Genomic DNA, 23237 nt, shown 5'->3' on the forward strand with positions numbered 1-23237 from the left:
ATCATATACATTGCTGGAAATAGGGCAGAGTTAGGACTGATTCTATATGACATGTACATTTGCAAACGTGCATTATCTTGTGCTCTCTACCATTCTGTATTAAATGTTCCTGCGGAGTTTTCAAAAAACGTTTAGGATAAGACAGGAGCAAGGCTGACTCACCAAGAGCAAGTCAGGAAGCCTGTATCAGGAAAAACCTATATGAAGAAGAAACATCAGTGTTTCTTATTCAGTCCAGAGGCAGAAATCAAAGATTTCCAGCACCTGGAAAAGTGGCCCATTTTTAGAAGGTCAATTCTCATCAATTTAGGTGTGTATAGATGCAGTCAGAAATTACTAATGAGTAAAGATCTAGATGACTTGTGCTTATTCAACATTAATGCACTGGTCTAATGAATGATGTTACTCAAGGATTAATTTGCAAATATTTTTTACAAGTTTAAAATCGATTCCATAAGTATTATATGCAAAGTAACATAAAGCAAAGAGAGAGAATAGAAGGACATCCTGGAAGTTAAAAACAACTTGATAAAAGCAGATTTATGACAGACCACTAAATAATAATATATTTCTCATCTTCTAATTCCTAAGTAGTTAAATATTATTCACTGGAAGAAGCACTATTCCTATATAAATTCCATGTGACAGCCCCTCCCACTCACAGAAAAAAAACTCATGAAGTCTAAAGAAAATTTCAGAAAGATGGTCTTTGTATCTTAGAGACCAAAAAACATATTGATTGACTGTCCAACAGCTGAACATATTGCTGATCAGAACCCAAATTCACCAGGTTAAATGAAATAATGAAGCAAATATTTAGCTAATTAATATACACAGAAAAAAAAAGCCTAAATAGCTAATCATTACAATCTAAAAAATGCTGCTTGTTCTAATTTTCAAGATTAAAAAATCTCAGTTTATTACTCGTGTTTATGTTTAGACAGTGAGCATTGTACCAGTATCACAAACTCTCATCCTTCAGTGTTTCTTCTATAATCCTTTGTTCAGTTAGTATTTTAATGTTTGTGCTCAACAACCACAATTTTTTTGTTGTTTTTGTTATTCTGTAAGTAAGACATCTTGTCATTCTAACATATTAGACAAGAGAAGTCAAACACAAGAGACCAAGGAAGTAGGTAATTTGCATATCCTACCTGTAGGCCTTCAATAGCTAATCGCAGCATACTTGGTGTGAGTTTAGAGGCTTGCTTGAAAGTGAAGTTACTCCAGTCTATGATCAAAACAAACCCATTCACTTGAAGCTCAGGATCTTCAATCATGGCTTCTAAAGAAAGTAAGATGGCACGCAATATATCCACCAGTGTGTACCTATCCGCAACAGAAAAGTACTAAATTAGGTCTGACAACCACTTTTATAAGAAACTATAAAACATTTTCTAGCACACTAAAAATTCACTCTAAAATACCTTCAGAATCTTAAGGAAATAATTTTGTTTAAAAAAGTATTTTAGGCACAGGTTTAATTTATATGTACTCGAGGAGCATAATCAATTTAACATGTATTCTGCCCAAACAAATGGCAATGCTTTCTCACATTTTAGAATCATTTAATTTACCTCTAGGCCTTCTTATGATTTTCTGAAATTACCTCTAGGCCTTCTTATGATTTTCTGAAATCTCATTCAACAAACCCAAAACTAGGCATCACACTTTTTGAGTGGTTCAATAATGCCCCAGTAATACTGACATTTCATATCTTCATATTTGAAAAAATTAAGAATGAGATTTGAGGGAGTATCATCAATAAATGAGAACACTGTACATGACAGCTATGGATAAAAGTTACTCAATTCAAATTAATCGTATTGAGTTTGTATCACAAAGAAAAGGAAAGGTGGAAGGGATAGAAAGAAAGGGAGATGAATATAATTAAAAGCGGGAAAAGTCATGGAAATTTACCTACTATAATACAAGCCATCCAAATTCGAGGGTTGGATTTTTTGTTCTGTTTTGTTTTCTGTTTTCACCTTAGTACAGTTACTGGAACATTCCAGTAACACAATAAATGCTCTTTATATTCCTGTAAAAGGGACTTGACTATAGTAGAAAGACACTGGTTGGAGATTAAGACATTGCTTTAATGAAGGGAATGGAACCAATAACAAAAATAAGAAGTCAAATTTGAGTGGCATTTTAGACAATCTTATTATATCATGACAATGTGAGAACTGAGATTAGGGAAGAGTAAGTCACACAAGTATTTTAGCTTTGGAGCCTGATACACAGAAAATTTTTAATCAGTGTCAATACTGCAAAAAGAGGACTGTTGGAAATGGTTGAAAATACAAGTTTTGAATAGAACTTACTGTATTTGAGAAACATATAGTATACCCAGAGAGATATATCAAGCAAGCTTCTGAAAAACATGGATCCTAAACTCAGGAGAGAGCTTAAAACTGAAAATTTTGGAATCAAAAGCATATAGAACCTAAGTTCAAGGAAGCGAAGGAGGTCATGCAGTCAAAGCAGAGACAAATATCAGATAATTATTCTATAAAGGGAATTCATAGAAACACCAGTACTTTAAGAGGAGTCAGAAAATGTATGGAAGAAATTTATGAAGTTAGCAATTTCAATGCATTTTAAGTTTTTTCCCGAGACATTCAGGGAAGATTTCAGGAATATCTAGAGAAAAACATCTGGACCTCAGGGAAGAGGTAGGATGGGGAGGAGAGTGGATTAGAAGTGGAAATCTTTCCTATTTAGTGGAAATGATGGGCTCATTAGGAAGATAGTATTATACAGTGAAGATATACAAGGGAGTAGGTCTATTTTTTACTTCTAAAACCACATAGAGGTGCTAGGAGAAAGCATAGTAGTTCAGAAAGGAAAGAATAATTAACATTAGAACTTTGGGCAATTTCTCATCATTTCAGGACCTAATTTCTTCATTTGTAAAATCAGCAGTTTGGAAGATAATCTTGTTTAGAACCCTAGCATTAATCAAGCACAGGGCATGGTGTCAGAAGACTTCAAGATGCAATCTCTGCCCTGTGCCTCATTACCCATATGATCTTAGATATGTCACTGATTTATAATTCTGAGGATCAGTTAACTATCCCTATCTCCGGCTATTCTCACTATCTTACTAGCTGTGGTTGAGGGAGGGTTGGGGCCAGCACCAGAGAGTCATCAAAGAGATGACTCAGGTGAAAATATTTGTACAACTTTGCACAATACTAGTTATAAGCAGGTGTTCAGTAAATGTTGGTTGGAATACACATGTAGCATACTTTTTGTTACAATGATATCCATATAGTGTACTAGGCAGAGTACAAATCAGAAATGATCATCTTTAGTATAGCCTATTAGTATTTAAAAAGGCAACAGCCAAAAGGCCTTGGGATACAGCATCCAAGAAACTACCTGAATATATAAAATAATAAAACTTTTTATAGAGCTCTACTATGTACTTGTTATTAAATCTCTGAAACATATGTGGCTGAACACCTTTAAAAGTCACTTTATGGCTGGCCTGCCTCCATTTTAAACATAATGGCCTGACACACTGTTAGATACTGAAACCTATAAACACACGCACTGGAAAGTTGAAACACGAAGATTGTGTTTCTGGTTGAAATTCAGACCCTCACCAAAAAAAAAAAAAAAAAAGTTTTACTTTCTGAAATTCATAATAATATCGTGGTAAAGAAAATTAAGAATTTGAAAAGTCCAACTTCAAAGGTTTCCCTCATTAAGAGGTTCACCATTCTTATGTTATCCATAAGAAATCAAACAGCATTAATACCAAAATGCCATTAAATAAAATTTGAATTGGAAATCAGCTTTGGAAGGATGAGACATTGTACATAGTAGTAAAGATTAATCAAAGTACCAGTAAGGACTGAAAACAAGAGGGAAGGTGTTTTAAATAACACACCTGAAGTATGGTTCCCCTAAAGTATTTCAAAATCAACATAAATGTTTATACATATTACACTCTTAACTCCAGTCCTCTGTTGACAAACATGTCACATTATTATCATTAACAGCTCAGCAGCCTATTCCTCAGCAGAACAGGACTACACAGGATCTTGCCAAAATCTGTAAAATATCTTCCAAAGAAATGAAGCATCTATTAATTTTATCTCTTCAGGACTCCTGCCATACTCTCCTTTTTAAAATTATTTTAACTGTTATACAAATTAGAGGTCACTACAATGAAATATTCTGTATGGTCATGCTTAGGATTTACATTGAAATTGTGTGAGTTCCACCATTCCTATTATTCTCTGTATGCTGAAAGAAAGCCATAAATCAAAACTATCACATTATTTTAGCTCTTGACTCCTGATTGTACTTCCCAAAATAGCATTAAGTAAAATTTGAATTTGTGAAAAGAATGCTGTGTAGCATGTAGTAAGAAGAAATCATGACACAGATAAGAAATTTTACAACTGACACCAGATTATGTAGACCACTGCTCTTGAAAAGAATCAAAGCTGCTAAACACACAGACAACATACGGGGAAGACTTTGATACCCACAGCAACTATGTACTACCTGCGCAACCAGAAGGAAAACATCTAATCCCTCTTGAAATTTCTCAGTTATGAAATCAGTCTTCCTTGCAGAGTAGATATATATTCATGAAGTAATTATTTGGGCACATTTTTGTAACTTACAAGTCTTTTTAACATAAAACTCACAGGTATTAACAAATACAAAAAAAAATGGGGATCTTTGATTATTCTTCTAATCTTAGTTTGTTCTCAAACACCTTAAAGTTACTGAATTTTGCTAAGCCTCCATTTTCTCTCATAAAAATGGTGATACTAATAGTTACCTCATAGAACAGAATGTAAAATAGCCCAATGGGCATCACCCAGCAAACAGTAAATGTTAACTACTATGACTGCTGCAATTGTATGGCTTTTGCTCTTTCAACAATCACATATTCTATACTTGCTTTTTGTATTTTTTAACCACTTACTCTTAACTTCATAGAATTGTTGTGAGGACAAAAATGAAACAAAATAATATATGTAAAGTTTTTAACAGTCCTTGACATATAATAGAAATGATAAATATTTGCTGTGATCTTGCTGTTGAAACTCTTCTATTTGGTTCTGTAATGCTACATTGAACTTTTTCTCCTTCCACTTTTCTGGTCACTCTTTTATCTTTCATCTTTGGTTCCCTGCTGCAATCATCCAAATGTAGAAATAAGACTTTGTTCCCCTGTCATCATCATATAGCAGCTCCTAGAGTTACCGAATCATGCACTCATCCCCTTGGCCAACACATTGGTGATGGCTCGACATTCCCAGAGCTAGTGTCAGTCCTGTGCAACATCCTCATCTCTCTAGTTCCCATCTGAACATCAGCACCTTAGTGACTCATTGCTACCTGAAATATGTTAGTGTAACTCAATGTAGTGCCTCCTGTTTTCTTCTGGGATTGCCTACATAAATCAATTAACAAAGAATCATTCTCAAATATTCCCTTTATTTCTCACTTTACATTTATTCACCAAGTCCTAAATATTTTTCTGGCCTTTTATATTTATACATTTTTGGCATCTAACTCTTTCTACTAGAGTCTTAGCTTTATTTCCTAATACAATAGTACTTGTGTGTCTTTTTCTTTCTTTCTCATCTTTCTCTTCCAGAAATCATGCCTACCCTCTATTGTGAGATTAATTGTCCTAAAACATTAATTGGCCTGAAAAATTGTCCTACACACGCTACTTCCCCATGGCTCTTTCAAAACTGCACCATTCCCTTAATAACCATACTTCTTATTTTGTACACCCATGCACAGGCTCATTCCAGCCATCAAGATCTTGTCATATCCAAGCCCCAACAAACTGGTACACTCAGATGCTTTATCCTCATTTAAATCCATAGAGAATACCCCCCTTCCTGTTCACCTCACCTAAGTTTTACCCTTCTTCGGGCCCACCACCAGCTTGCCCTGCTCTGCAAAATTATCTTTACCTGCTGGATACCTCAGTGTCCTCTCTCTCTCCTAATCTGAAATACTAGTGCTTGAGTGTTTCTTCTATAGCCCCAGACATATAAGCTTAGCTTCAAACTCTTTCACTGTTTGATACCACTTTCTATCTTCGGCACCAAATACTGTGCCCTGCACACTACAGGTACACAATCATATATGTTAAAATCAAATTATTTCCCAAGGACATAGAACATGCTGCTTTATTTTACCTACAACAGTCATTGAGTGCCACAATGGCATCATTTTAAAATTATAACATTCACTTAAGGCTTCTCTGACAGCCCAAAGGGCAGTACAAAACATATTCCTGGACCAGAAAGAGGACAAGAGCCTTGTCCTACCACACCGTGGAGAGGCTGCACCCTGCCTGCAACCAGGGGCCCTCTCAATTTTTTAGATCAGAGAAACTTCTTCTCCTGCCAATGGCCATGCAGGCTTTTTGGTGACTACCTGACCCATGCTTCTTTTTTGGGGTTCACAGCGTCTCTTCCTCTACCATAGCTTTCAGTCAGTGCAAAGATCAACTTAATGACAAATAGGTCATTTCCCTCTACTTTTCAACCTTTTCAGCATAACAAGAAAAAAATTGGCATCTTGGCATCGCATTGAGTAGCACAACACCAGCAATTTCCCTTTATCACTAAATCAATCAGCCATTATTAAATTCTTCATTAAGGCTGCCCCCACCCCTCAGTTTTCATTAAGCCACATTTTCTAATGTCTGAAGCACTTCATAGTAAAAGGTGCTAGGGGGAGGGAAAAAAGGAGAAGAATTACCTTTATTAATGCCTCAGGGTGTTGTTAATGCTAAAGCTGATGAACTCTTCTAGGTGTTTTATATTACTGAATGATAATAATAATAATAATAATATTATGTCTATCTGGGTAACAGTTTAAGGTTTCCAAAGCAATTGCAAATGCATTATCTTAATCTCAAAACCATTGCAAAGTCTCTGAGCTAGATTTCTTCCTGTTATTTTACGGATGAGAACAGAGGGTCTAAAAGAAAATTAAAGTTTGCTCAAAATCACTGTAGGAAAAAGAGGAACCTAGGTTAGAGGTCAAGTCTTTCTGATGCCACATAGACCAGGACCTCTTTTCCACCCCATGATGCCTCCTACTCATAACAGAGTGTGATTAATAGATAGCTGGTCTGCTTTTTCTTTCTTTTTCTTTTGGAGATGGAGTTTCACTCTTGTTGCCCCAGGCTGGAATGCGATGGCACAATCTCAGCTCACTGAAGCCTCTAACTCCTGAGTTCAAGCGATCTCCTGCCTCAGACTCCCAAGTAGCTGGGATTACAGGCGCCCACTACCAGGCCTGGCTAATTTCTTTTATTTTTAGTAGAGATGCACTTTCACCATGTTGGCCAGGCTGGTCTCCAACTCCTGACCTCAGGTGATCCACCCGCCTTGGCCTCCCAAAGTGCTGGGATTACAGGCATGAGCCACTGTGCCTGGCCTGGTCTGCTTTTTCATGGTAGCATAATATGTATGTCAGATGACAGGATATCAGGAAGTCAATATCCTGGCACTGTCCAGCCTCACTACAGGAGGCGGCTTTGGTAGAGGAAAAGCAGTAAGACACCCTAGGACTCTGAATAAGAAATGGCTAAATCCACCTCCCTAGAGGAAATATGAACTCTTGAAATTTCATCTCTCTGGCTTGTATCACTGAGCACAGAAGATTAGATGTCTGAGCCTTGCTTCAATTTTACTGCTGTAGGAATATAGGTGAGCAAGAACAAGAGAATCATTGGAAATGAAACATCTTCGGGCCAAATATTTTTCTTTGAAGAAGATGAGTAAAGAACAAGCTTTTGCACTTATTGCCACCAAAAATATAAAATACAGCAAAACAGAACTGTACTGGGAGAATACAAACACATCAGGAAGGCAACTCTTTTAATCAGGGCCAGGAACTCTAACCAAACATCTAGTGAGTAAAGTCTTTGCCTTCAGAAAGTTTATTCTTCCACTTTGACATTCTGTTCCTAACTGCCTGTATTTGTGACATGTAATCAAGATTTTCTAAACCATAGATGGAATTATCTTTAATTATCAGAGCTTGATTTTTTTGTACATTTGTCTTTTCTTAGATTTAGGTTGCTAACTGTCTACACACACAAAAAATGTTACTAATTCGCTTACTAGTTGTGTGATCATGAGCGAAGTACTTAATTGCTACAACACACATAGAATTATTTTTAAATGAATAATGAATGAAAGTGGAACAATAAATGTTGAATTCAGTTAAACAAGCAGGCGCTGTTTTTCCTGCACAACACTGAGTAACCCACAGCTACCTGTCCATCCCCAACTTCCAGCATTGGTATACAGTATCCTCATTAACTGCATATGACCTCTGATAGTTACTCAGCTTTACATGCTTTTTCTTCCATGGAGGTACGTATCACTTAATAATACAAAATGTGTGTCTTTTTTTTTTTTTTTTTTTTTTTTTTTTTTAGACGGAGTTTCGCCCTTGTTGCCCAGGCTGGAGTGCAATGGCACGATCTCGGCTCACCGCAACCTCCGCCTCCTGGGTTCAGGCAATTCTCCTGCCTCAGCCTCCTGAGTAGCTGGGATTACAGGCACACGCCACCATGCCCAGCTACTTTTTTGTATTTTTAGTAGAGACGGGGTTTCACCATGTTGACCAGGATGGTCTCGATCTCTTGACCTCATGATCCACCCGCCTCGGCCTCCCAAAGTGCTGGGATTACAGGCTTGAGCCACCGCGCCCGGCCAAAATGTGTGTCTTAATTTGCCCCTAGCACCTACTAAAATTCTGTGTACCTAGCAATTGCTCAACCAAAGTGTATTTTTTTCAATTAATTTAACTAAAATATTAATCACTTGGCTTGTTATATGATATCATAAGAATCCCACATACTGGAGTATCCTTTCCTTCATGTTAATAACTCCACTTACTGTAATAGTGACATTGATGTACCTGCCCTCAGTAAAGTAAGAGAATTTAATCTTTCCCTCAGAAAGGAGGAAATGTATTAATTTACCAAGGATAACTTGTTAATGTTCTAACTGTTGACTCATGTTTTAAAATATCTTTAAACATTCCTTTCGAGACACTGTAGTAACCTCAAATTCTTTGCTTCTCTGTCTTATTTGAAGTTGCTTTTGAAACATGAAAATAGCTTGGCTCAGACCAGACTTAGTCAATGTCCTACTGAAAGTTGGCACTGGAAGTTTTTGCTGTTATTTCAGGTTTATTTTACTAATTGTTGCATAATTGCCCCAGTTTTTAGAGATTGTCCTATTTTTACAGAGATTCATCACAATATTCATCTAACATTTCTCAGGACAACGTTTTTCCTCCCCTGTTTTCCATGATATGTACAGGAGTACAGTTTGGGATAAGTTGCAGTTTCCAGAGGATTTGCTAAAGAGTTTCCCTGAAAGGAAGCAAGATGGAAGCTCTGCTGGGACAGAAGTTGCATGAAATACACACTTGCCATTTGTGGTTTTGCCCTAACCGGTATTCACCCATAAGACAGCATAGCAATGCCTCCAAAATTTTTAGGGGAAGGGCTTCTGACTGTGCCACTAAGTATGACAATGTGAAGCAAAAAGTTGGGAATTATTTAATATGTTAACAAACTGAGAAAGGAATCCTTGAAGAATCAAGGAAAAATTGTTAACTTCTTTTTTATTTTTTTGCTGAGCATGAATATTTCACCATAATTATCTGGATAACTACCCTTGACTCTTTCAATCCATTCCTGTTTATATTTATTTTGTTTTATTTTTTTAGTACAATTCCAGAGATGAGTATAGCTTTATGACTGGCATTAATGTCAGCATGATTATAATTCAAACCAAACCACAAATAGCTACCATTTATACAATGTTTTCTTTTTTATAAAAGCCACACAATAGAAGCAAACTGACAAGTTTTTTGGGCAAATTCCAGGATAAGTTAGAGGATTATGGCAATGTCTGACCACTCAGCTTTCTGACCCTTCCAGAGCTTCACTACTGTAAGTGGTAATCAGTGTTCACTATGATAAGACAAAGACCATGCAAGGTGGTCAGTGCTTTCTGGACTGCCATCATACTAACAATCATTTTGGTTTTAACTGTGTTTGTGTTTGAATGAGCATTAACTAGACTCCGGATAAATGGTTGCTATACTAAAGTTCAGAGAGTTACTGAGAATTACTGTTTCTAATGACTATTAACCATATTCCAGAGAAATGGTTGTTTGCTGTACTAAAGGATAGCAAACTACATACTTCTAATGAGATCTAGAGAAGTAAAATACGACTTGCAGGTTCACAACTTACAGGTGAACTCTCACACTTCCTATCATCATTATGTTTCAGGTGACAGAATTTCACTCATGAATATTTCCAATAATTATGTGACAGTGGATTTCAGTTTCTTAGATACCTGCTTGCATGCTCTAGGACCTAGAATGCCATGTACTTTCTTTCCAAGCTTCTTTTCCTCAAGGAGTGTTATCTCTGCTAGTTATGGCACATTATCCTCACACTCTGTGGATAAGATCGTGTGGACCATTTGAAGGTATTTGCTGAATCCTAAGCAGCTCACTATCATTTAGGAAGGAAAAGAGCATGCAATGCATGGAGGATGAAGGCCTCCTCGTGATGCTGTGTAACAATGAAATCATTTTTAATTCCATGGCATTTACTTTTGTTGTCAGAAATTATGTAAGGCAATCTAAAAGGAGACAAAATTGTATGAATCTTTTCCAAGGTACAGCTCAATAAATGTACCAGGCCATCTGGGCCTGCCCTATTCTTTTTTGAAAGAACCACAGACCACACTGAAAGTCATTTTGACCTTTGAGTATTTCCATTTGTTTTAGATTTGTTAGAAGGTGGGTACACTATAAATATTATGATTTTACATTAGTCTTTTTAATGATGCCATGTCTCTCAAAAAGGTTTTGGAAATCGTCCAATTCTTTAAAATAACCTAAAAATAACCTGCACTATATTGCAGCAGAAACAGACACTATTTTATTTATAGTCACTGTCTCACAAAATTTTACCGTTTTCAGTGTCCTGTGGCTCACCTACAAATTTGATATAGGAGAAAGCATATATTATTTTTATACAAATGCATAACTCAATTCAACTCAAATATTTATTGAGCATCTATTCTAGTTCAAGTGCTGTAATAAATATAATAACATGACATCGTCTTTTTGTTAGATCAATTCTGTTGGGGGTCTTTACAATTTTTTTCAAAATTCATAAAATCCTGTTTTTCCTTTTGTAGTTGGAAAGTTACAAGAAATCTGTTTTCCAAATAAATGGAGGCATTTTCTTCTACTTCAGGTCTGGATTTTACCTATGTAATCATCTATACTTCTCAAACATTGTTTCTTTAAAACAGGCTACTTTTTTAAGAAAGATGTTGAAAGCCAGGTGATTCACTTAACAACTCAAAGAATATTGTCAGGATTATTTTCAGACATTCAGTCTTCGGGAGAAATCCAGGTAGAACTGGACTGGTGGGATTAGGGCCAGGAAGGTGAGAACATCTGACTCACAGAACAGAGAAGGGATGAAGGACAAGAGGACCTAGAGCATGCCATAACCCCCTAAGTAAGAGAGCAATAATAGTAACGTAACCATCTAGGGAAAGAGGCAGACTTCCGTAGGAGTCAAGGAGCCTTTGGGGTAGAGGAAGGGCATTCAGGTTGAGAAGAGTTGGTTACATCCTGGCATTAACAGAAAGGCAGCTGTGCTTTCAGAGCAGGAGCCAAAGAAGTTTTTATGCACATGCTCCAGTGATAAAGGTTTATCGAAGGTGCCCAGAGGACAGATCTGTTTGTCACTAATCCCTGTCATTAGTTTATGTATATTTGGAATAAAGGGGAGGTGGGGAAAAAGAGAGAATTTTTTTTAAAATATACTTAACTGAAATTTCATCTAAGCTCTAAATCATTTGTATACCTTTTTGCCTTGTTGTGCTATAACTTCTTGATTATACCTGTTTATTTCCAACCATAGAAATAGAATTCATAAGTCTAGACATCTTGACAGGATATTTCTACAGAACACAGCTTCTTATTTTGTTCTAATATACAACATTCTAGTATTTAAGATTATGTGTAAGTTTAATAAAATGTAATTCTACATACCAATAATTAACTCCCTTTCCATTGTAGATTTCCAGAGGAAGAGGATTTGATTACTAGTTACCTGCCCTGTATATGGAAGCATGAGACAGACAACTTTAAAACAGTGTCTTTAAAAAATTCAGAATTATTACCTTCTCACTATAAGTGACTTCATCTTAATTAGGTTTACAAATTATTATGAATATTAGTGCATTTATAGAAATAAATGAAAATAGGTCTGATGTATATGTATGCCTCTCTGAATGCAATCTGCCTCCATAGTGATATCTCTAACAGACTTCAAGATTTATTTAAATATAAAATTTCCATAGTTTCCATTTCACTATAGCTCAATTAACAAGGTTCCAATCTGACATATGGAATATTAGTTTTTTCCTTGAGTAAAATTTTTCAGTTTTGTTATTCACAGTCATTGATTTGCATGACCCTACAATTTACTTTTATGATTAAAAAAACATTTTTTATTGCATTTTAGGTTTTGGGGTACATGTGAAGAACATGCAAGATTGTTGCATAGGTACACACATGGCAGTGTGGTTTGCTGCCTTCCTTCCCCTCACCTGTATCTGTCATTTCTCCCCATGCTATCTCTTCCCACCTCCCCACCCCCCATCCCTCCCCCATTTCCTCCCAACGGACCCCAGTGTGTAGTGCTCCCCTCCCTGTGTCCATGTGTACATTTTTAAACAAAAATTCTGGTCAATGAATAAAATGTCATAATTCATTAGAATTGTAAGCTACCTGATAAAAAGTAGAGTAAGATCTCTATTAACTGACCAAAGTAAGTAACAAAACTCCATTCTCTTTCAATAGCTAACTGTATGAGTTTCTTAGCTTTATGAATCTTCAGGTAATAGTCTGTCTTTCTATTTACCTAAAAAAAAAAAATCAGAGTGTTTCTCAACCTAGAATTACAGGGAAAAATAAAACACAATAAAATGAGAGAAAAAAATTAAAAATATTAATTTGCATTCCAAGATACCAAGACTCAGAAACGTATCTGGAAATCTCTAAGACCTACAAGACGTCTCAGTAACTGTAAACGTCTGCACAATGGCTCCAGAGATTATTTAAACTAACTAGATGCATCGAAAGTCACCATTCACAGAACTAAAAATACACCAATGTTTTAACAAGAAGCTTCTTATGATTCATAGCTCTGGTAGCATTTTTAAGTTCCATGAAATATATTTAACTTTGAACTTAACTGAAACTACCTTACACAAGAGCCTTTTATAATTTCTCACATCTTTCAGTCTGAAAAATCAGTTCCGATTGAGGATAGAGAAGTGTTATTGTCAACATTTTTCTATAATAATGTAGATAAAAAGAATATTATGTCTCCTCTATTGAATAGCATATGAGCTCAAAAAGTCCATCAACTGACACATCTGAACATTTTCCACTTCCTTCCAAAAGATGAAAAATCACATCCGACAGGAAACAGATTCTTTAGATTAGTGGCAGGTGTAGAACACACACACCAGTCAGTGTACATTTTCAGTGTCGACAGGCATGCTCAGTGACAGAGAGTGCAACTCTCCCTTTCATTGAGGGGACGCACATCATATTATTCCTTCTTCCACACATCACCAAGCAGAGAAGTTCCCAAGCAACAAAACTACCTGCTTTTGGTCGAACACCAGGCTACTCTTAAAAGATAAAAACGTCAGTACCAAAGAGAGGATGATTATGATGATGATGGCCATGATGATGGGTCTAGTTTAAGAAATTTTTTAGGAAGAAGGAGGAAAAGTTGTCCCCATTTTCATGCTAGTTTATCTAGCCCAATATAGTTATTTAGAAAGAGAAACATTTAGAAGCTTTATTTACAAGTTAAATAATTTAGATATCGCTGCAATAATATGGTTAAGGTAGAACCTTAAAGCTGCTGTAAGTAGTAACTGGGTGTTAGTGAGGTAAGTTTTAAAAGTAAAAATACAAGCCCTCCTCTTTTCCCAGAGTGCCCACCAAAAGCTCATCTCCTAGTTTGTGTCTCTTTTCTCCAAGCCAAATAAACAAAAATATCAAATCTACAAAATCGTGACACTACTCGAGGTAAATTCTGGAAAATGGTAGAGTTAAAGGAGAACACAAGTTTGGATTTCAGATTTACCTGCTCTGATCCCAATTGGCAGCAAAAAGGACTAGAATCTTCCTGCCATAGTGGTCCAGATTGGCCAGGCCCCCCGGGAAGCCATCCTTCAGTGCCTGCTTGATCCCGGGATCGGTGGCCTTGAAGCTTTTGAACATGTCCAGGTTCTGCTGCCGGTACTCAAAGTACTGCGCCAGGAGGCGGAAGGCCTCAAAGTGATGAAACTTCCTAGCCCGCAAGAAGCGTAAGATGAAAGCATCATCCGTGCGCAGAAAGCCAATGTCCGGCCTGGTGATGACCATATCCCTCACCTCCTGGATGTCCTGGTGCAGCGTGTCTGGGTTTTCATTGAGCTCCAGGCGAGCTTTCTCCAGGGTCTCAGGGGAGAGTCCAGCTTGCAAATGAGTCATTGTTCTGCCTGTTCCAGAGCCTTCACTCAGAAGCCCTAGCTGACTGTCCCAAAGCAAATTTGGCCTTTACCACCACACACTCCAGCCCCCAGACCTCCTGCTGTCTGCTTCCTCTCCCCTACAGGAAATTAATAGTCTTGGTGTCCAATCAAGTGCCCTGTTGCTCCTGCTTTCCCCCAGCTTTACCGGGAGGGGGGATGTAAACTTCTCCCGCCCCCTAAAATACAACAGCCACTTTGGCTTCCTCCTCCCTTTCCTTTAAAGAGATGGGAACCCCTGAAGGGATCCGCACTCCTTGTCCTTTCTCCCTCCTAACAAATCACCCCTAATCCCACCTGGCACGGGTGGTTCCGATCTTGGTACTTTCCTCTTCTCTTCTCTTCCAAGATGTAACAAAAACAACCCCCACGCACATATCAGCCCTTCACTGTGAATGTTCCTGCGGTCCCTACTGAAGGATACGCCTGCCAGGAGTGGCGATGGAAATTGTGATTAATAATAAGGTAGCTCTTCAGCGCTGAGCTCCAGGGCGGAGAGAGATCATCTTTGCCAGAAAGAAAAAGAGAGAGAGAGAAAGACGGGGGAAGAAAGGTTATTTCTCCCTCTACTTATTCAAATAAGCTATTCTTAAGAGACATATTTGTGGGATTTATTTAAGATTATTGTGATCCAGTTAGGTGGAGACTCTGCAGATAACGCACTTTACCACGTCCCCTCTGAGATACATCGTGATCTCATAAGGCACCAGTAGGGGTTCTGGTGGCGTTGGTACCAGCGTGGGCTCCCCCAACCCCACCCCCAACTTCTGCCTTCCTCTAGCCCTGCATTTCCACGGACTTCCCGCGGGGTGGGGGAATGGGGGGGAGGGGGAAGTAGAGGATCGGGGATCTCTCTAGGAACGCACATTTCAAAAACGAGAAGGGGAGGGCGTTGTGAATAAAATAAAAATGTCCTTATCTTTTCTATAAAACCCCAAAGCAAGAAAAGAAAGAGCAGCCGCTCCTACCAGCAAACCCGGAGGCGGGGTCGCTAAGCAATGCGACACTCCCAGGCATCCATCAGCCGCGGCTTCAGCAGCGGCGGCGGCGGCGACAGCGGCATCAACTCCTCTGGGCGGGATGGAAGGAGCAGAGAAGAGGGGCAGGGGCGGGGGCCCGGGCAGAAGATGCGCTCGGGAGCAGCCGCGGCCACATCCTCCGCGGGCAGCCAGCCGCCTCTCCCAGCAGGAGGGGTGGGGATCGCAGGGCTAGAGCCGCCGCTGTCCCAGGTCCTCGCCTGGCCCTGCCATTTCTGCCTTCGGGAGAGAAGGTGGGGAGCGGGACCCGAACGCCTGGATGGAGAAGGCCACTCGGGCGGCCACCGCCTTTGTGCGCCCTCCGAGCAGCCGGGGTGGTGGGCGCAGCGGGGCGGCTGCTGCGCGGCGCGGGGCTCTCCTGGGGGCTCTCCCGAGCGGTCCGAGTCCGGCGCGCCCCTCTGGGCTGCTGCGGCGGCTCCGGCTGCTGCTGCTAAAAGAGGACTCGCTCAGCCCAACTCCTCTCTAATTATCCCAGCACAGATCTCGCTGCGACGTAAGCACTCACTCAGCTCGCGCGCGCACGCCGCTCCTCTCTCTGCCTCGCTGGAGTAGGACGGCAATTTGGGTGGCCTGGAAATATCCCGAGCTCCAAGTTTAGCGTGCTCCTAGATCCCACTGTCCAGCAGGCTGCGGAGCGGGCATCGCCGGGCCAGGTGGGGCAGCGATGCTCTCCAGCCTCCCCACGCCCCTCTCTCACCCTTTGTGTGCAAGACCCCAGAGCGGCCAGGAGAGTGGCTGTTGCAGACGGTAATTCACATTGACATGCATCTTCTAGTTCCTGTAGGAGGCAATTTTGATGTAGAAGGAGTACGGAAACATTTTGTACTTTTTGCATTTGTTGTAGACACAGATATTTAATTTAGAAAAGACCAGACTGGTTCCAAGGCAATGTGTCGATGATTAAGCCTCCGGAGGAACTTACATGAATAACAATTTTTCAACCATACACTCTTCCTGTTGAAGAGGATGAAAATGAGCACTGGGACAAATTAAAAAAAACATAATTCTCAAAAGGAAAAAAAGGGCACCTCACTCATACCTCATAATAAAGCAAATATTTCTAGAAACACATACCATCCTTCCTTCAGTTGTATGCATCTGTGTATCATTATAAATGAACAAGAGTCCTTGCGCTCAAGATGACTATCTATGGATTTGAGGGAAAGGGATATTTTCTATTTCCAAAGCACAGCACGTACTGCTGAGCATGTTACTAAGAGCAACTTTTGATTTACAAACTGTAGAATGGGGTCTTGAATTGAAGTTAACGTTAACTCAATGCAACTAATATTTACTGAGTTCCACTAGGTGTGGGGCATTTTTCTGGATTCTGTGAATAGGAGGTGGTCTTGAAGATAAGCACGTTTTGTCATGTTCTTAACTTGACATTTCTTATCTGCTCATTTTCAGTTTTGAAGACTATAAGAACCCTCAAAATACAGGCACACTTTTTGTTGTTATTCTAACAGCGATGGTGTTAACAAGAAGAAAGAAGGAAACAGGTTGTATGGCGGAACAAGAGGAGTTATTAATTAAATTAATGCAAATTAATATGGGAACCAGAATAAGACAATAAATTACACACACACAGAGTCATTATTCTCAAGTCTAATATTTTATAGTTTGAAGAAAATTTATGGTTCATATCAACTGTATGAGGAGATTTTAGTCATCACCACCATGGAGAGACAATTCTCCCTGGATCTGTTCTGTTACTGCATGTCTTATGAGCAAGGGACTATAACTGCCCTTTGTTCTAGACTATCTTTTCAAGGGTATTTGCACAGTAAATAATCTTGGGAGATATTGGAAGATAGAGATAGTACCTCCATCTGAAACAAAGCCTTGAAAGCTGTGATATCTCTCTCCTGACCAAAGGATAGGCAGACTTATTTGAATTCACTAAACTAGGAGCTACTCTATTGTAATGACACCCACTGTTTATGCCAGTATCACTTCTTTGCTCTGTAGAAATTAGAGCTCAGGTGGCCAGTGCAAGTTATGCAGATGCTCATACTGCCCGCTAAGTGCCTGAGTGACAAAACCCTTTATTTCTAAGCCAGGAGTTTTCCATGAAACTATTTCTAAGCCAGGAGTTTGCCATGGAACTATAGCCAGCTAACTTGTTAGCCTGTAAATAGAGTTAAAACTCAGATATTTCACCTTGATGAAAAACCCGTTGCTTGTTCCTTAGATAGACATAGTAGACTATTTTTAAGGGAATTTATAAAATAAAATTTATTTTTCTGGCCCAGGGTATGATACAACCAATATTGAAGGATGGCATTTTTATTATTTATTATTTACCAATAATAGAATCGCTTCAAATAGATGTATTTTAACACATAAACGTAAGATAGAAATAGTCTCTATCCTATGCAACAATCTTGCATGTTCATCACATGTACCCCAAAACCTAAAATGCAATTAAAAAAAAAAAAAAAGAAAAAAAAGAAATAGTCTCTATCACCCAGTAGGATTGTTGGAGTACATCGGTTAGGTATATATAAGATTTTTAAATCATATTTACAAACTATTAGTGATTATACTATTATTCTTTCTCTATTTGTACATTTGAACACAGTTCTGAAAACAAAATAAATATATAAAGCCATCTAAAATTAAACAAGGTGTTTATTCAAATGACGTCAGAGCATTTGATTTTCATTCAATATTAATTTACCTTGCCAAATTAATGCAAAGTAATGTAGGAACTGGAATATGAGAGTAAATTAACTAAACAAAGGATTAATTAAAGCATCATTGGAAAAATAATTAAATCAAGAGCTTCAGGTGTTTTCAAGCAACTAGAAAGGAAAGCTTGGTTTACTGCTAAATTTAAAATGAATAGAGTAAGTAGTTTACATTTTAAAACATTTTATTGCATTTATTGTTAAATAAAATATATGCACAAAAAGAGGCACAATATAAAGATGTATAGCTCACTCCTATATTACAAGCCAAACACAAATATAAGTGTCCAACCAGGTTAAGAAACTGAAAATTGTCAGCAGCCAGAAAGCCCCCTCCCAGCCCCTCCTAACTCCTGGCCTCTTTACAACAAAGGAAACCACGCTGTCTTTATTTTTAAAATAATCCTTGTTTGTTTTCTTTAATTTTACCAGCTAAACAACTACAATTTAGTTTTTATGTTTCTGAACTTAAATGTAATCATTCACATATAATGGTATCATTGACCTCTTCTATTCAATATCATCTTTTATGATTCATCCATATTGTTGTATGTAGTTCTCTTATATTCAGTAATGATGCATAGAATTGCGTTTTTATACACATGCTACAATATGTGTATCCATTCGACTGTGGAGGGAAATTTGGGTTGTTTTCAGTTTGGAACTCTTATGAATCATGATGTATGAACATTCTGGTACACATCTTTTGGTGCACATGGAGAGACCTAGGATTGAAAATTTCTGGGTCATGTGTGATGTGCACCTCCAAATTTAGTAAATAATCCCAAACTGTTTCCCAAATGGTTGTTTCACCATCCCCCCAGCAATAGATGAGTGTTCTTACTGTGCCATGTTCTCAGAAATCTTATTATTGTCTATCATTTTAACTTCATCCATTCTGATTTTGAACCAGGGTATTATTGCATTATGGTTTTGGTATGCTTTCCCATCATTACTAATGAGGTTAACTTTTCACATTGTTTTGGGCCATTGGTACATCCTTTGTTTGAAGCATCATTTCAGAGATGTTGCTGATGTTTACAGTGGGGTATTGATTGCTTTAATATTGAAATGTAGAGCTTCTTTATAGATTCTGAATATGAACCTTTGTCAGTTGCACATGTTGTGAATATCTTCTCCCAGTCCATGGCTTTTTTTCTCACTCTCTTAGCCTTGTCTATTAATCAACATAATTTTAAATATTTAAGTAATTCAGGTTTTCTCCTATGAACAGTACTTTTTGGGTCCTGCTTAGAATACCCATAATTACTCAGATATTTATTCTCCAGTATACTTTCTAGAAGTTTTGTTGTTACTGCCTTTCACATTTAGACATGCAATTCACCCAGACTGTGTTTTGTGCATAACACGAGAAAGAGATCAAGTAATTTTTTTCTCTATATGAATAACCTGTTTACTCAGTACCATTTATGGAGACTATTGAAAAGATCATCTTTTTTCCCTACAGGACAGGGCAACCGTTATCACAAAAAATAATTTTTCACATGTGAGTAGATTGTGATTCAATATAAATTTTAAACTCCACCTTTTTTTATACAACCAATATTCCTCAGTGGTTCCCAAAGTGTAGGTCCCAGACCAGCAGGATTAGTATTACCTAAGAACTTGTTAAAAGTGTAAATTCCCATGCCTGATATACTGAATCAGAAACCCTCCCTAAGATACAGGGACTCACAAAGTCTCTGCGCAGCCCTTTGAGTGATTCTAATTTACACTGAAATTTGAGAATCAATGCTTTAGATTTAACCCCACACGTATCCTTTTTACTCTTTATTCTTTCCTGTATCTCTGAGTTTCCATATGGTATTGATCTGTTTGTTTCTTCACTAGAACACATTGTAATGTGTCTTTTAGTACAGATCTGAGGGTTATAAATTATTTATTGGTCTGAAAGTCACTTTATTTTACTTTTACTCTAAAAAATATTTGTTAGATATAGAATTCTAAATTAGCAGCTATTTCTTTTTAATTCTTTACATATTTTATTTCTATTTTTCTGGCTTCTCTTATTTCTGTAGTAAACTTAACTGTTAATTATTTCATTGTTCCTTTCAAAATCATAGCCATTTGTCTCTATCTGATTTATTTTCTCTACTTATCTTTAATTTTTAGCAGTTTTACTCTATGTTTTTTATTACTTTATTCTTTTTTATTATTATACTTTAAGTTCTGGAATACATATGCAGAACGTGCAGGTTTGGTTACATAGGTGTACACATTCCGTGGTGGTTTGCTTCATCCATCAACCCATCATCTACATTAGGTACTTTTCCTAATGCTATCTCTCCCTTTGCCCACCACCCACTAACAAACCCCAGTGTGTGGTATTCCACTGCCTGTGACCATGTGTTCTCATTGTTCAGCTCCCACTTATGAGTGAGAACATGCTATGCTTGGTTTTCTGTTCCTGTGTTAGTTTGCTGAGAATAATAGTTTCCAGCTTCATCCATGTCCCTGCAAAGGATGTAAACTCATTCTTTTTTATGGCTGCATAGTACTCCACAGTGTATATGTGCCACATTTTCTTTATCCAGTCTATCATTGATGGGCATTTAGGTTGGTTCCAAGTCTTTGCTATTGTGAATAGTGCTGCAATAAACATACATGTGCATGTGTCTTTATGGCAGAATAAGTTATAATCCTTTGGGTATATACCCAGTAATGGGATTGCTGGGTCAAATTGAATTTCTATTTCTAGATCCTTGAGGAATCACCACAGTCTTCCATGATGATTGAATTAATTTACACTCCCACCAACAGTGTAAAAGTATTTCTATTTCTCCATACCCTCTCCAGCATCTGCTGTTTCCTGACTTTTTAATGATTGCCATTCTAACTGGTGTGAGATGGTATCTCATTGTGGTTTTGATTTCCATTTCTCTAATGATCAGTGATGATGAGCTTTTTTTCTTATGTCTGTGGGTAGCATAAATGTCTTCTTTCAGAAGTGTCTGTTCATATCCTTCACCAGCTTTTTGATGGGGTTGTTTGTTTCTTTCTTGTAAATTTGTCTAAGTTCCTTTTAGATTCTGGATATTAGGCCTTTGTCAGATAGATGGATTGCAAACATTTTCTTGCATTCTGTAGGTTGCTGGTTCACTGTGAGGATAGTTTCTTTTGTTGTGCAGAAGCTTTTTAGTTTAATTAGATCCCACTTGTCAATGTTGACTTTTATCACCATTGTTTTTGGTATTTTAGTCATAAAGTCCTTGCCCATGCCTATGAATGGTATTGCCTAGATTTTTTCTATCGTTTTTATAGTTTTAGGTCTTAACATTTACATCTTTAAACCATTTGCGTTAATTTTTTATAAGGTGTAAGGAAGAGGTCCAGTTTGTTTTCTGCATATGGCTAGCCAGTTTTCCCAACGCCATTTGTTAAACAGGGAATCTTTTCTTCATTGCTTGTTTTTGTCAGGTTTGTCAAAGATCAGATGGTTGTAGATGTGTGGTATTATTTCTGAGGCTTCTGTTCTGTTCCATTGGTCTATATAACTGTTTTGGTACCAGTACCATGCTGTTTTCATTAGTGTAGCCTTGTAGTATAGTTTGAAGTCAGGTAGCATGATGCTTCCAACTCCCCCTGACCTTTTTTTCCATTTGTTTGGTAAGTCTTTCTCCATCCCTTTATTTTGATCATATGTGTGTCTTTGCACATGAGATGTGTCTCCTCAATGCAGCACACCAATGGTCCAGTCTGTGTCTTTTAATTCAGACATTTAGTCCATTTACATTTACGGTTAATATTGTTATCTGTGTATATGATCCTGTCATTATGATGTTAGCTGGTTATTTTGCCCATTAGTTGATGCAGTTTCTTCATAGTGCTGATGGTCTTTACAATTTGTATATGTTTTTGCAGTGGCTGGTATCAGGTTTTTCTTTTCATATTTAAGGCTTCCTTCAGGGGCTCTTGTAAGGCAGGCATGGTGGTGACAAAATCTGTCAGGATTTGCTTTTCTGTAGGGATTTTATTTCTTCTTCACTTCTGAGCTTAATTTGGCTGGATATAAAATTCTGCATTGAAAATTCTTTTCCTTAAGAATGTTGAATATTGGCCACCACTTTCTTCTGACTTGTAGGGATTCTGCAGAGAGATCCACTGTTAGTCTGTTGGGTTTCCCTTTGTGGGTAATCTAACCTTTCTTTCTGGCTGCCCTTAACATTTTTTCCTTCATTTCAACCTTGGTGAATCTGATGATTATGTGTCTTGGGGTTTCTCCTCTTGAGGAGTATCTTTATAGTGTTCTCTATACTTCCTGAATTTGAATGTTGGCCTGTCTTGCTAGGTTGAGAAAGTTCTCCTGGATAGTATCTTAAAGAGTGTTTTCCAACTTGGTTCCATTCTCCCCATCACTTTAAGGCACACCAACAAATGCAGGTTTCATCTTTTCACTTAGTCCCATATTTCTTGGCCCCAAGTACTGGACTTATCTCATCTAAACTTCTTCTGATTCTACCATAGTAACTGTCTGCTATCATTAAGCAAGATTTGCTCATATTCATTGTTTCTTCTAGACATCCTCAGCCAGAGGATTGATCTCCTAAATATCTAAACTGATTCTTTTTTCTTATGAGACTGGAGAATAATTTAAGCCAGTTTCTAAATTTTCTTCTTACTGATAGACAATTTTTTAATGTCAGAGATTATAATTTTATATCTCTATCCATATTTATGTGTATAATTAGAAGATATTTAGAAACTATTCCACCAGAAAAAAATTATGTCTGCATTATTAAATCTCTACTAGGAGCTCACATGTTCATAACAACAACAAAGAATTTTACTTAAGCATTAAAGCATATTTCTAAATTTTCTCTTTAGTATTT

The 23237-nt window shown here is 37.7% G+C and overlaps 1 protein-coding gene across 1 annotated transcript in view; it reads right to left on the reverse strand.

The window, feature by feature from the left end:
- Positions 1 to 16422, reverse strand: part of CLVS2 (clavesin 2) — a 78210-nt gene extending 61788 nt beyond the window's left edge. The window contains exons 1-3 of the mRNA XM_003932374.4: positions 15626 to 16422; positions 14231 to 15163; positions 1155 to 1329 (exon numbers count right to left, since the gene is read on the reverse strand). Coding sequence (XP_003932423.1) covers positions 1155 to 1329; positions 14231 to 14619 — 564 coding nt within the window. The 5' untranslated portion in view covers positions 14620 to 15163; positions 15626 to 16422. The remainder of the gene's footprint in view (positions 1 to 1154; positions 1330 to 14230; positions 15164 to 15625) is intronic.
- Positions 16423 to 23237: the final 6815 nt, after the last annotated feature.

This window comes from Saimiri boliviensis, chromosome 4 (genome assembly GCF_048565385.1).
Source record: "Saimiri boliviensis isolate mSaiBol1 chromosome 4, mSaiBol1.pri, whole genome shotgun sequence".
Classification (NCBI taxonomy): domain Eukaryota; kingdom Metazoa; phylum Chordata; class Mammalia; order Primates; family Cebidae; genus Saimiri; species Saimiri boliviensis.